This window comes from Plectropomus leopardus, chromosome 11 (genome assembly GCF_008729295.1).
Source record: "Plectropomus leopardus isolate mb chromosome 11, YSFRI_Pleo_2.0, whole genome shotgun sequence".
Lineage (NCBI taxonomy): Eukaryota > Metazoa > Chordata > Actinopteri > Perciformes > Serranidae > Plectropomus > Plectropomus leopardus.
In genome coordinates, this window is record NC_056473.1 from 28,358,404 (window position 1) to 28,372,564 (window position 14,161).

General features: G+C 38.3%; 1 protein-coding gene across 1 annotated transcript in view; it reads left to right on the forward strand.

The window, feature by feature from the left end:
• LOC121950684 (NLR family CARD domain-containing protein 3-like) overlaps nucleotides 1–14,161 on the forward strand; it is a 24,503-nt gene continuing 10,342 nt past the window's right edge. The window contains exons 1-8 of the mRNA XM_042496761.1: nucleotides 1–132; nucleotides 396–2,187; nucleotides 3,663–3,836; nucleotides 4,335–4,508; nucleotides 4,618–4,664; nucleotides 6,266–6,272; nucleotides 6,789–6,843; nucleotides 12,562–12,716. Coding sequence (XP_042352695.1) covers nucleotides 96–132; nucleotides 396–2,187; nucleotides 3,663–3,836; nucleotides 4,335–4,508; nucleotides 4,618–4,664; nucleotides 6,266–6,272; nucleotides 6,789–6,843; nucleotides 12,562–12,716 — 2,441 coding nt within the window. The 5' untranslated portion in view covers nucleotides 1–95. The remainder of the gene's footprint in view (nucleotides 133–395; nucleotides 2,188–3,662; nucleotides 3,837–4,334; nucleotides 4,509–4,617; nucleotides 4,665–6,265; nucleotides 6,273–6,788; nucleotides 6,844–12,561; nucleotides 12,717–14,161) is intronic.

The following is a 14,161-nucleotide window of genomic DNA, read 5'->3' on the forward strand; positions in this document are numbered from 1 at the left end:
GTCAGAGTGAGGATGACGAGGTGTTGGAGGATGAAGAGCAGAGGAAGAGCAGCAGAGAGGCATTTCTGAAGATCACGCTGAACTTCCTGAGGAGAATGAAGCAGGAGGAGCTGGCTGACTGTCTGCAGAGAAGTAAGATGATTATAGTAGTGTATATATATAGTATTTATTATCTGCCTGATTTGTCTGATGCACCTTTGAGGATGGTATGTTTTGTTTTTTTGTTTTGTATATATTTTGTATATATATGAATTACTCTGGGCCAGGAGCAGTCACAAATTTATCTGATGTGATGAAGAGTTTTCATGAAGGAGAAGAAATATCTTGTTTTAAAGGTTATATTCATTAGATTTATTGAAGCCTCCATTGATTGAGCTTCTTATTTGTCCATCCAGGAGGTGCTGTAGTGTGCCAACTTAAACTCAAGTCTAACCTGCAGAAAAAGTACCAGTGTGTGTTTGAGGGGATCGCTAAAGCAGGAAAACCAACCCCTCTGAATGACATCTACACTGAGCTCTACATCACAGAGGGAGGGACTGCGGACGTCAATAACGAACATGAAGTCAGACAGATTGAAACAGCATCCAGGAAACCAGACAGACCAGAAACAACCATCAGCCAAGAAGACATATTTAAAGGCTCACTTGGAAGACACAAACCAATCAGAACAGTGATGACAAAGGGAGTGGCCGGTATTGGGAAAACAGTCTTAACACAGAAGTTCACTTTGGACTGGGCTGAAGACAAAGCCAACCAGGACATACAGTTCACATTTCCATTCACTTTCAGAGAGCTGAATGTGCTGAAAGAGAAAAAGTGCAGCTTGGTGGAACTTGTTCATTACTTCTTTTCTGAAACCAAAGAAGCAGGAATCTGCAGGTTTGAGGAGTTCCAGGTCGTGTTCATCTTTGACGGTCTGGATGAGTGTCGACTTCCTCTGGACTTCCACAACAATGAGACCCTGACTGATGTCACAGAGTCCACCTCAGTGGATGTGCTGCTGACAAACCTCATCAGGGGCAGACTGCTCCCCTCCGCTCGCCTCTGGATAACCACACGACCTGCAGCCGCCAATCAGATCCCTCCTGAGTGTGTTGACATGGTGACAGAGGTCAGAGGGTTCACTGACCCACAGAAGGAGGAGTACTTCAGGAAGAGATTCAGAGATGAGGAGCAGGCCGGCAGGATCATCTCCCACATCAAGACATCGCGGAGCCTCCACATCATGTGCCACATCCCAGTCTTCTGCTGGATCACTGCTACAGTTCTGGAGGACGTTTTGAAGACCAGAGAGGGAGGAGAGCTGCCCAAGACCCTGACTGAGATGTACATCCACTTCCTAGTGGTTCAGACCAAACTGAAGAGCATCAAGTATCATAAAAGTACCGAGATGGATCCACACTGGAGTCCAGAGAGCAGGAGGATGATTGAGTCTCTGGGAAAACTGGCTTTTGAGCAGCTGCAGAAAGGCAACCTGATTTTTTATGAATCGGACCTGATTGAGTGTGGCATCGACATCAGAGCAGCCTCAGTGTACTCAGGAGTGTTCACACAGATCTTTAAAGAGGAAAGGGGACTGTACCAGGACAAAATGTTCTGCTTCGTCCATCTGAGTGTTCAGGAGTTTCTGGCTGCTCTTCATGTCCATCTGACCTTCATCAACTCTGGAGTCAATCTGATGACCGAAGAACAAACAACTTTCCATGCAGTCAGAGAGAAGCCTAAACGAACACATCTCTACCGCAGTGCTGTGGACAAGGCCTTACAGAGTCCAAATGGACACCTGGACTTGTTCCTCCGCTTCCTCTTGGGTCTGTCACTGCAGACCAATCAGAGACTTCTACGAGGTCTTCTGACACAAACAGGAAGTGGTTCCCAGGCCAATCAGAAAACGACCAAGTACATCAAGAAGAAGATAAGCGAGAATCTGTCTCCAGAGAGAAGCATCAACCTGTTTCACTGTCTGAATGAACTGAATGATCGCTCTCTAGTGGAGGAGATCCAACAGTCCCTGAGATCAGGACGTCTGTCCACAGATATACTGTCCCCTGCTCAGTGGTCAGCGCTGGTCTTCATCTTACTGTCATCGGAAGAAGATCTGGACGTGTTTGACCTGAAGAAATACTCTGCTACAGAGGAGGCTCTTCTGAGGCTGCTGCCAGTGGTCAAAGCCTCCAACAAAGCTCTGTAAGTGCATGTGCAGTCGTGGCTGAAAAGTTTTTTTTATTTCATTGTTAATAATACAGTGAATTTGTTTTTGATTCAGAACCTTAACATATCCTTTTACCTCATAAAATAAATACTGTCGCATTACTGCCGTGCTCAAATGACGTTAAAGGACACCCTTGAGTGTTATGTTACAATTTTACAACTATTACCAACAAAATAAAAATGTGTAATCAAAATGTATTCGAGTTCTGGGGCTATTAGCTCTCAAAATACACAGCTTTTAGCGACTCTTATTGCCTCCATATTCCATGGAGATACATGGAGACGTACTTATCGCTGGAAAACAATCAGACACATCAGTAAAATCCTGTATGAAATCAAACCTAGTTTATTACTCCAGCAAGTAGGTCGAACCCTTGTAACGACCTATCAATGGACACATTTTCTAGTCCCTGTTGAGTCCGCCGGCCACCTTGTGCTTATGCTTTCAAGACATCGTGAGGTTTCCCAACTAAATAAATAAAGCAGATACAAACAGAAATGCTCAGTTTACTCCATCTTGGTACAGCTGAGATCACATTACATCAACAAACTTTACCTGTATTTTTAAGCTAGTAGTCTCGAATCACAGCACAGCTGATGGAGGATGCTGAACATTTCCAATAACTCAAGAGCAAAAGTCCAAAGGCTAAAATAAATGAAAAAAGATAACGGCATCATCATTTACAAAATTCACAGCATGCCATTTAGCCTTTTAAAATCAATGTTTTCGATGCAATGAAATCACTCAGCCTGTATTTCCCATCAGTCCCATGTTTATACATGCAAATGTCACTTTTTGTCAGGATTTATAACATGTCTGTTCAGCACATCGTGGTTTATGCTGGTTTATGTCCTCTTTGTGTTAGTTTATAGTTTACACCATTAGTGAGTGTAAGTAGTGAGTGCACCTGCAGTCGTAGGTAGTTGTGATAGATCTTTGGCATTGGTTTTTCTGGCACCAAGTACACTTATGAACCTCCATAAACACCAACATGGTGTTTGTTATGATTGTTGTCCACGTGAGTATTGAAGTCCCCTAGAAGAACTATGGAGTCCCCGGTTGTTACCCTTTCCAGTACGCCGCTCAGAGCCTCTAAGAGGGCCACGTACTCCAGACTGCTGTTCTGTGCATCAGCACAAACCACAGTCAGAGACCTCTCAACGCCACGAATTCTCCGAGACGGTCAAGAGGCTTCTTTACCCGAGAGTCTAAGATAGTTTTTTGGTTTTGTTTCAGGGCAAACCCAAACAAATACATATGTGGACAACAAAATATGTTTCAATTCCACAATGTACTTAAAGAAATTGTGTATTATTTGAAAAAGAACATGCAAGGTGCCAATATTTTTGGCTATGACTGTATCACAGGAAGAATCAGTATTATCAGGAAGTAAAGCAAAAGATTTAAAGTTGAACATTTTGCTTTTGATTCTGTCTTAATTCTTTTTCAGGTTGAGTGGGTGCAACCTCTCAGAGAGAAGCTGTGAAGCTCTGTCCTCCGTCCTCAGCTCCCCGTCCTGTAGTCTGAGAGAGCTCGACCTGAGTAACAACGACCTGCAGGATTCAGGAGTGGAGCTGCTGTCAAAGGGACTGGAAAGTCCACATTGTAAACTGGAAACTCTCAGGTCAGGATTCGCCTGTTTGTTATCAGCTGATCATTTAAATGCGTCTTCCATTTAATAATTATGTAATGACAATAAAATATCTATTTATTGATTTTTAGAGCAGTATTAGAATATGATGGGGAAAAAGCACACCAACAGAACAGCAAAAAAAAACAAAAAACAAAAATGAAAATAAAAAAAGGACAGACCAGAAAAGAAACCCCACATACATTATCAAATGAGTTGCAAGTTATTGAGATACGACACAATGATACAGTTAACCTGTTAGACCGTTGTGACAGAGAAATTTCTTATTGTAGCAGTGACATCATAGTGTTTAACAGCCAGTCAGTGCTAGATACACACAGAAGACTTGATTGATTTTATAGGAAAAGATGTAAAAAAAGATATAAAAAAAGAAAGAGAAAGAGTTTCTCCCTGTTTGACATACTAAATCTTATTTTCAGTGTTGCAGTACTATTGTAGTACATTGCTGTATTGACTTTTTCCTCATTTCAGTCTGTCAGGCTGCCTGGTCACAGTGGAGGGCTGCGCTGCTCTGGCCTCAGCTCTGAGCTCCAACCCCTCACACCTGAGAGAGCTGGACCTGAGCTACAATCACCCGGGAGACTTAGGAGTGAAGCTCCTGTCCTCTGAAAAGACGGATCCACACTGGAGACTGGACACTCTCAGGTATGGTCAGACAACAACAGCACACACACTGTTTCTCCGTTACACTGGCAAACTGAGGAACAATGTCTTATGAGAGAATGAGCTGGTCTGGCTGTGTTTCCTCCTCCAGGGTGGACCACGGTGGACAACAGAGACTGACACGTGGTCTGAGGAAGTGTAAGTGTAGATTCAGTTTGATTCGTGCAAAAACGTCAGCACGCGGTCAAGTCACGGTCAACAATGGGCCTCATGCAAAAAAAAACTATATATAAAAAAACAAATGTTCTCTTATGTTTGTTTGCTCGTATCCAGGATTCGTTCTTATTTTGTTAACACCCATGGATTTTTGGGATTCACCTATGTTTTTTTAATTTTGCTTTTCTCTTAAGTCAGAGAAAATTGTACGAGTGGTCTAGAGCACTCTGATCAAGATAAGAGAAAAACATCTCGCTCTCACAGTCCACAAATTGTTGTCCAACACAAAGAAAAATAAGTTATATAATTGAGGAAAATTAAAAATGCATTAATATCATTTAATCAAATTAACTGGATTATCACATTTCAGGTGTAAAGGGATACTACTATACTCAGTCTATTCATTGTTATTATTTTAATTTCACTTGCTGTGTGTCCCTCTGCTGAATGGAGCTGAACTGTTATTAAGTACATTTACTCATACTGTACTTATCTAAGGGTTACTTTTACTTTACTTGATTATTTTAATCACATGCCACTTTCCACTTCTATTACACTACTCTTTTTACTCCACTATTATTTACAGAAGCCCTGAGGGACAAATGAGAATTTGGTTTTCTAAATGAAAAGTCCCCTGGTGGTGCAGTTCAGCCTCTTGTGGTCAAAATGAGTATTACAAAAAGAAACACTTACGCTTATTTTACTCCAGAAAAAAATTGTTTTTCTTATACCCCCTCAAAACAAAACATTTTTTTTTCACACAAATCAAAATAAATGAAAATATACAAGTGTAGCTGCAACAAGTAGTTGATCCATTAAAAAATTAATTGGCCACTATTTCTTTTGTGTAAGTCATCTTTAATGCAAAAAAAAACATGGTTTCAGATCTTTAATTCTTTTAATTATTTTGTTTATTGAATTTATTTAAACCTTTTTGCATGTGTACTTTTACTTTATTACTTAAATGTGCCTTCATGAAATCACATTTTATTTTCTTTAAGTTTATTTTACAGTAGGCCTACATCGGTTTCACTAATGCAGAAGTTCTTTCTCTTCTTCCAGTTTTACTTGGTGCCACCTCTACAGTCTTATTCATGTGACCAAGTCTTTGCACACGCACAAAATCTGCCCTTATATAGAGTTTAGGAGGTGTTACCTCTGCTAATAGGTGACTTAGGATAAAGTGGGATTCATCACAGAGCACACCTGGGTAAGAGCAAATTTGGGTGGTTAAGAGTTAAGAGTGCATCTGGAGTTGACTTCTCTTATATTTTATATATATATATATATATATATATATATATATGTATATATATATATATATATATTATATTTTTTTTTACCAGAAAATTTAGAAAAAATGTAAGAAAAATGTAAAAGAATGTTGCTGCATGAGGCCCATTGTTAGTAAATTTGCCACTAAATGTTTACAATATTCAAAGACTGTCGAATTGGCTACATTATTTTAATCATCTTTAAAAAACACTAAAATTAACAACATACTGATAAATATAGGGGGGAAAATTAAACAGTTGTATTTGCTGATCAGCTGCTGCTGTATTATGTCTGGTTCTCTCTTTCAGGGTCCTGCAAACTCACACTGGACACAAACACAGCAGACAGATACTTAAAACTGTCTGACAAAAAACGCAAGGTGACGGTGGTGAAGAGAGAGCAGTCGTATCCCGATCATCCGGAGAGGTTTGACTGCTGGCAGCTGCTGGGTCAGAATGGTGTGACTGGCCGCTGTTACTGGGAGGTGGAATGGAAAGGGGAGGTGTGTGTAGCAGTGACTTACAGAGGAATCAGCAGGAGACGGCACAGAGATGACTGCTGGTTCGGAGGGAATAACCAGTCCTGGAGTCTGCTCTGCTCCGATGATGGTTCCTCTGTCTGGCACAATACAGAAAGACATCTTCATCCTTCTCTGTCTCTGACAGAGTGGCAGTCTATGTGGACTGTCCTGCTGGCATCTTGTCCTTCTTCAGTGTCTTCTCTGACACACTGATTCACCTCCACACCTTTAACACCACATTCACTGAACCTCTGTATCCTGGCTTTGGATTTGGGTTTAAGTCTGAGGCGTTTCCTGGTTCCTCAGTGACTCTGTGTTCAGTGTGAGAAAGAAATCTTCCTCCTTTGTACAGAAACAATGGCGCAGGTAGCCTTCTTCCTTTATCTAGTGCATGTACAGTTTCTTTAATGATTTTGTACATTTGGGAATTCTGATTTTTTGGAGGCAGTCTATCATCTCCCATCCCTCTGCCAATTCAGCGTACCCAGCCCAGTTATCCTTTGGGTCAATCTGACCCCAAATCTTTTGCTATCAAAATATATTTTTTATACTTATGTAAACAGATCTATTGGCCCTAAATTTCCAAAACGAAGGGAAAAATGTTTGGGTAATGGGTTGGACTGAAGTGAACTAAAGGTGTAACACAGAATTGATTGACAGTTTATACAATATGCCTTAAATAACAGTCAAAACAGGTTCATGGCAACAGAAGACACTTTAATCTAAGGTTCAAAGAACTTTTTAAGGATGTTTATCGTTTATAGCACCCGCTATCAAATAAGATGGAGTGTAGCTTCACTGAATTTGAACCAGAGAGATTCAAAAGAGCTGCTCATCAAACTAAGTGCATACTTTAAGTTTTTGTATCTTTTTTGTCTTGGGAGAGAAAGTGTGTAGTACATATTTGCATGTAAAAGGTGTTTTCAACAGTTTGAAAAAACAACTTTTGCTGACTTGCTAACCTGGTGCCGCATTCACAAAACATCTCAAGGCTAAAAATGGCTCTTCAAACGAGCCAAGTTTGCAGAAACTCCTGACAGTGAGGGGCACGTCAGGCCTGACTTCAGAGGAGTATTCCACTGATTTAGCACTGTACACTCTATCGTTTTTGGCCGGATCACAGCTCGCGAGGCCAGCCATATCAAAGCGAAACTCCGTTAGTGACTGAGTGAAAGAGTTTGCACCACTGGTCAGTATAACTGATGGTGTGACGTTGCTGTTTCCTATGGAAGCCCTGAGGGGCAAGTGAGAAAAAATGTATTTCTGGTGATCCAAGTTCAAAAAAATTTTTTTTATGTGTGAAATAGAGTGAAATTGCAATTGCAAGAAAAAAAAAATTCACTTGGTTCCACACATGAAACAAAAAAAATGTTTTCTCCGTGTGTGGCACCGGTGAAAAAAAAGATTTTTCAGGAGGAAAATAACGCTCATTTTTCTAGGTGTTTCTTTTTATAATACTCATTTTGACCACAAGAGGCTGAAGCACACCACCAGGGGACTTTTCTTTTCTCTCACAACACAACATGCAACTCTTATTATTCAAATTCTGATATATGAAAGTATGTTATATAAAAGGTTATGGTCATAGTGGTCACCTGCAGCAGTTACAGCACACTGCGTTTGTGTTTTCTCATGTTTCATCGTCAAAATGCAAAATCTGACAGTTGTTCTTTCAAAGTAAATAATAGACACAGACACAGTGGACAGGCTGACAGACGCTGGCAGAGTGTATTACTGAAACGTTATTCCTCATTCTCAGAAAATAGATGTCATAGTCTACAATTTAAGTTTTATTTTGTTTGTGATTCATCGTTCACCAGTAGATGGCAGTGTGAGTATGCTGCAAAAATCCCTCCGTTCTCCTCTGCTGCTGAAACTGATCTTTCTCTTCACTTGTGGACCTTTGTGGAACCAGTAAAACCTCCAGTCCAAACGGACCGTTTTAACTGGAACAACAAGCTTAAAGCAATATCCGAAGAGCGATCACATCTTAGTATTTGGTCAGTGTGATTAACACAGTGCAGGTCACCATGACGATCTCAGGGGGGAAATTTCCATCTGCTCGTCTTCAAGCTTCTTTGTAAAATGTTTAATTTTTTAAAAAGTAGTATTAACTCTTTTGACATCACTTTTTTGTGCTGTGTCCACTCAACTTTCACATGTATTTAAACTTTTAAATCCTGAGCAAACAAGTTTGATTTCTTCTCCAGAAACATGGGGGAAAGATGTCCCAAAAAATGCTTGATTTTGTAGATTTAGAAATTTTTTTTTTTAAAGGCCAGGGGGAAAAAAATCTAGAAAACCATATTTAAAAAACATATGTAAACCTATGTTATAGAATCACTGTTATTTTTAAGCACATTTTAACTCATTTCCTTTTGGAAAATTAGAAAATTATATTTAAATTATATATTGAAAATTATGTTGCAGAATTCTTGCTATTTTTTTAGCACTTCCTTCCTTCCTTTTTCTTCTTTCAGTTATGTTTTTGTACTTCTTGACAAAAAATTTTTTTTGCCAATTTTTGGGTAATTTCTTCTTAGGCTGCTCATTGCCTTCTTCCGTTTTAGAAAGAAATCAAGTCAGATTGCTTCAGAGATTGAACCTTACTAATGGACGTCTGTGATTTTCCTTCTGTTTAACCCGCAGTAGGAGATGAGGTAGTGAAAGGGGATCCACGTCACCGTAAAGTCAGATAACCTCTATAAAAGTCGCGTCTCACTTCCTGCAGTTTGTGCATTGGTGACAAATTCCACACTGTGTGTTTCTCTTTACAACCAGAGAAAAGGAGTGTCACGTGGAGTGTAAAACATGCCCAATTTTGTGGCGGAGGTTTTAAAAACACTCTGGAGGAATCCTCCTAAATCACAGGTTGAATGTAAATAAAACGTCTACTGTACTTAATAGTGAGATTTTGGGGTTCCTCACTTGGGTTGTTTCTTTTAATGCCACTTTTTGCCCGTACTCCAGTACGATTCAGAGGGAAATATTATACTTTTTACTTTATCTGACAGCTTTAGTTTGTTCTTTAGAAATTAAGAAATTAAGACTGAACATATGACAAGTTTATATGGCATAATATTTTTTTGATAAATTGAACTACCCAGCAGTAGATACAGGTACAGGTGGAAGCATTAGCTGATTAACAGAGCATTAAGTGTTATTTTATTAATTTTTAATTTCATTTATTAATTAAGTTTTTTGTTGTTATTTGCCCCCAGCTGCTATTTCAGTTAGCATAATAGGTTGATTTTTTTAATTAACATCTTTAAAAACTGCTCTTTAAACCCTGATGAAACTCTCTGTTGTACCAGTTAACCCTTTGAAACTTGAGCAAACTGGATTGATATCTGTCAGAAACAGGAACAGGAAAAGAAAAACACGTTTTTTTTCTGTAAAGACACATAACTATGTAAACGTTACATATATATATTTTTTTTTCTAGACATTTTTCCCTACTTTTTGTTTTTATTATTATCAATGTCTAGTAATTTCCTCTATCTTTTTTAAAACTAAAATACTTTAATGCTTTCAGGTATTTGTGGGACATCTCTTGCCAAGTTGCTCATTGCCTTTTTTCCCATGTTTTCAAAAGAAGTCCGACCAATTTGCTCACATATTAACCCTTTGAAAAATGAAAAAATTGCTTGAGATTTTTTCAAAAAGCTTGATTTCTTTCAAAAACACGAGGTGGAGGCAATGAGCAACTTAAGAAGAAATGACTCCCCCTAAAAATAGCAAGGAATAAGTAAAAAGTTAAAAAAAAAAACCAAAAAAAAAAACCTGAGAATTAGCACAAAAAATAAAATAAAAAAATAGAAAATTAAACAAAAACAAACAAGGAAATGTTCTTAAAGGTGTTTAAAAATAAAAATGATTTTGTAACATTTTACATATGCAGTTATAATAGTTTTGAATATAGTCCCTTGAAATTTGTCTCTGGCCTTTTTAAAAATAATTTTTAGATATACAAAATCTTGCAAATTTTAGGACCTTTTCCCCCAATGTTTTCGATGAAGACGCCAGAACTGTTTGCTCAGTGTTCAAAGGGTTAAATATTTGTGGAAGGTGTCTCAATGCATGACAAGAGAAGTGATGTTTATCCAGGTTTTAAGGGTTAAAAGGTTTAAATGCATGTGGACGCAGAACAGGACTTGTTAAAATGTCACGTAAACACACCCAGCCCAACACCCTCGTGGAGCAATATTTTGACGAGGGGTCCCACTACCAGCACGCACGCGCGCGTGGACGCATACCACAGCACGAGCCCTGTGCGGTGTTCAAGGACACTTGTCTGCGGATGTAAACAACAACTGCGGCAGTGTGCCAACAATCATCTGACCGATATAAGTTTTAAATAGACTTTTCAAAGGGTGAAGTCAGGTCATCTGGGACATTTGGTAAAATGGGAAAATACGGTTTTACAGTTTGGGATGTTTGAATATAAGCAGCCATTTAACAGACATGTCCCTGAGTTGTTGCTTTACACAAAACAATCTCTCTCTTTTTTTTTTTTTTAATTGTTTTGAGATGGACAGGGCAAAAAGTAAAAAAAAAAAAAAAAAATCAAGAGGTCCCAGAACTTGTAGGACAGCCATATGGCATGTTGATTTTACCTTTTTGGTAGCTAAAATAAGGGTATAACAACATTCAACAACAAAATCATTGTAGGGGTGTTGCTTTTTATGAACTTTTTGACTTGTTATCAAAATATTGTCACGACTCTCTTTACTTTAATGGGAATATCTTTTCAGTGAATACTTAATGCATTCAAGTGCAAATTAAATCAACATGTTTTTAAACTATCACCCTGTAATATTACAAACATTTTTAGTTTTTTTTCATTTAAAGAATATTAAATACGATGCTGTAAGTCCATGTCAGCCACAATACTCAGGAATTAGCCATAAGTGTTAAACCCATGCATGTCCATTGTGGACAGTATGCCACCCAGGAAACAGGCAACAAAGGAGTGGGCAAAGCACGGCAGAAAAGATGAATTTATGATCAACTTAAATAAAACAAAGCTTTAGCTGTTATGGTTATGAAAATGTGTTTTGTTTAAATGTTGCTTTCGTCAGAATCTTTATTGTTCTCTGGGTCAGAAACAGCTCGATATGGAGAAAGAGCAGAGACAGAGCCAGACATGGCCCATATTATAACTTGAATTAATTTAAAAAATACATATTGACTAGTGTACATCATCTAGTAAATTAATCTTAATAATTGTATCACTGAGGTGATTAATATATGTTTAAAAAATTTAAAATATTTCAGCGAGCACTTGGCAAGAAATGTCCCACAATTTGCACAAAAATAGTTATGAGTGACAAAGAAAATGACCTGAAAATTAGTTTGGAAAAACTAGTTTCATGAAAGATTTGTTTTATCAAAAACTAGAGGAGAAAATGTAAAATTTCATCATATCATTATATTTAAAGTTATGTAACTGGGATATATATGCATACATACACACACACATGCATGCACACACACACACACACACACACATATATATATATATATAAACCACTAAAATACATTATATTACTTTAAAACGACATGAAATGAAATGTCTTCGTCTGTCAGATAGTCCCTGAAAGCACCACCGGGTTTGTTTTGGTCCTGCAGGGCCGTGTCCGGGCCAACCAATCAGGGGCGAGAAGGGGCTCGAGGGTGTCATGTGACCCCTGCCTCGCAGCCCAGCCCACGAGCCCTGTAAAGCGCGCGCGTCCGTCATACTTTATTCATTCTCTGCCAGTAAGCGGACCTGCGGAGAGCTGCTGCGTTATCTGACTTCTCAACAAAACTAGAGCGACACTTCGCATTTTACCAACGCCAAATAAAGACAGACAAAAACTAAAACCTTCTGGTCTTTATAAAATTAGAGAGAAAAGAAATTAATCGCCGAATAACCGAAATAAACCCCCCTGCGACACCAGTCAGGATATACATATCAACTCGGTGTTCAGAATATTCAGCTTATTCCTTTTTCGATAAAAAATGAAAACCAAATTCATTAACGGGGTTTCTTCCTCCCCCTCCATGTCGCTGGGTCTGCTTGTGACCGAGAACGCCCTGCAGGTCCAGCCCGACACCGCGGAGGACTGCAAGGAGCTGGTCCGAGCCGACCAACCGGACCCGGACACCCGGCGCAAGGCTTATCGGTGGTGCCGGGAGTTTCTCCATGGAGCCTGGAAGAGCCTGGCGGAGGACGACTTTCACATCACCATCATAAGGTACAGGGTGTTCACTTGGTGGAAACAGGCCTAGTTAGTGGGAGCTGGTGTGATACGGCTGCTACCCAGTCCAGCCTCATGATGGAGCCTAAACCGTTTTCAGAGAAAACGCCCTAAATACTCTGGAAATAAATAGGTTATTTCCATAGAAGTGCACTCGACGTAAATCAGATGCAGTTTCCCGGAAGACGGTAGTGATGATGTTATTCATGTGAATCACGGCTGTTTATCTGGACTATTTCTACATTTCAGAGTAATATTCACTGTTAGTGTGACAACTCCCCAAAACTGAGTTTTGCTTTGTAATTTTGGGAGACAGTGATTTATTGATTTATTGATTTATTGATTGATTTATTGATTGTTTAGTTGCATTGGTGGATGACGCACCTGAAAGCCACACTAGAGCAAAAGTACAGATCTCTTACAAGTTGGAAGTTAAAAATAATAATAGATTTTATCTGTAATGCACTTTACATTTGGAACAAAGGATATGTATTTGGATACATAGGATATTACTCCAGCAAAAGTCTAAAGTAATTTTTTCAGTGATGTTTAATGTATTTAAGTATTGAAAGTAAAAGTACAAGTAAATGCTGTTAATATAAAAACACGCAAAAAAATGGTGCAATTTTTGGTGATTTTTTAAAGAAAGACAATCACCATGACGTTTTCTTTAAAAATTCACAAAAAACTCAAACAAAAGAATAATGGCAATGTTTTTAGAGAAAACATGTCTTTATGTTTTCTTTAAAAATCAGCAGTAAAATAAATACAAAATCCTGCCATTTAAAGTTGAATACCAAAATAAAAAACACAAGTCCCTCCCCTGTACTTTAAAATTTTGACATGCCATTTTTTTGCACCACTGCCCTAAGTTAGATTTAAATATTCAGTTCTAATTCTGTTCTCAATTGATTTTTTAAAAATAATATATTTAAAAAGCTATTATATAGTATTATATATATATATTATATAATGAAAAAGAGCCGATAAGGAGTATGACGATTGTTTAAGAGAATATGTGGTCTTGAAAATTTTTCTCAAAGTCATGGATATTTATCGGTAAAAATGTGCATGAACCCAAACTACACTTGAAATTTAGTGAAGTAAAAGTGAAGGTTGACATAAATATGAAAACTAAATTAAAGCACAGATACTACCCAAAAAATACTCAAGTAATGTAACAGAGTATTATTACTTAGGTAGACTAATCACTGCGTACATTACAGTCACATAAATTGTAGGTATTTCTGTTGCAACTTAAGAGATTTAAAGAACAATACAAGTGAAAGTTAACAGAAATATAAAACCTCAAATAAAATAAACAATTAATCATTTCTATTTACATTCAATGTTGGACCCAGGGACACTGAGGCCAGACTGTGATTTAACAGGCTGACAGACAGAGGAACAAAAGAGTTTCTCAGCCTGTCCAGTCTTGCCTT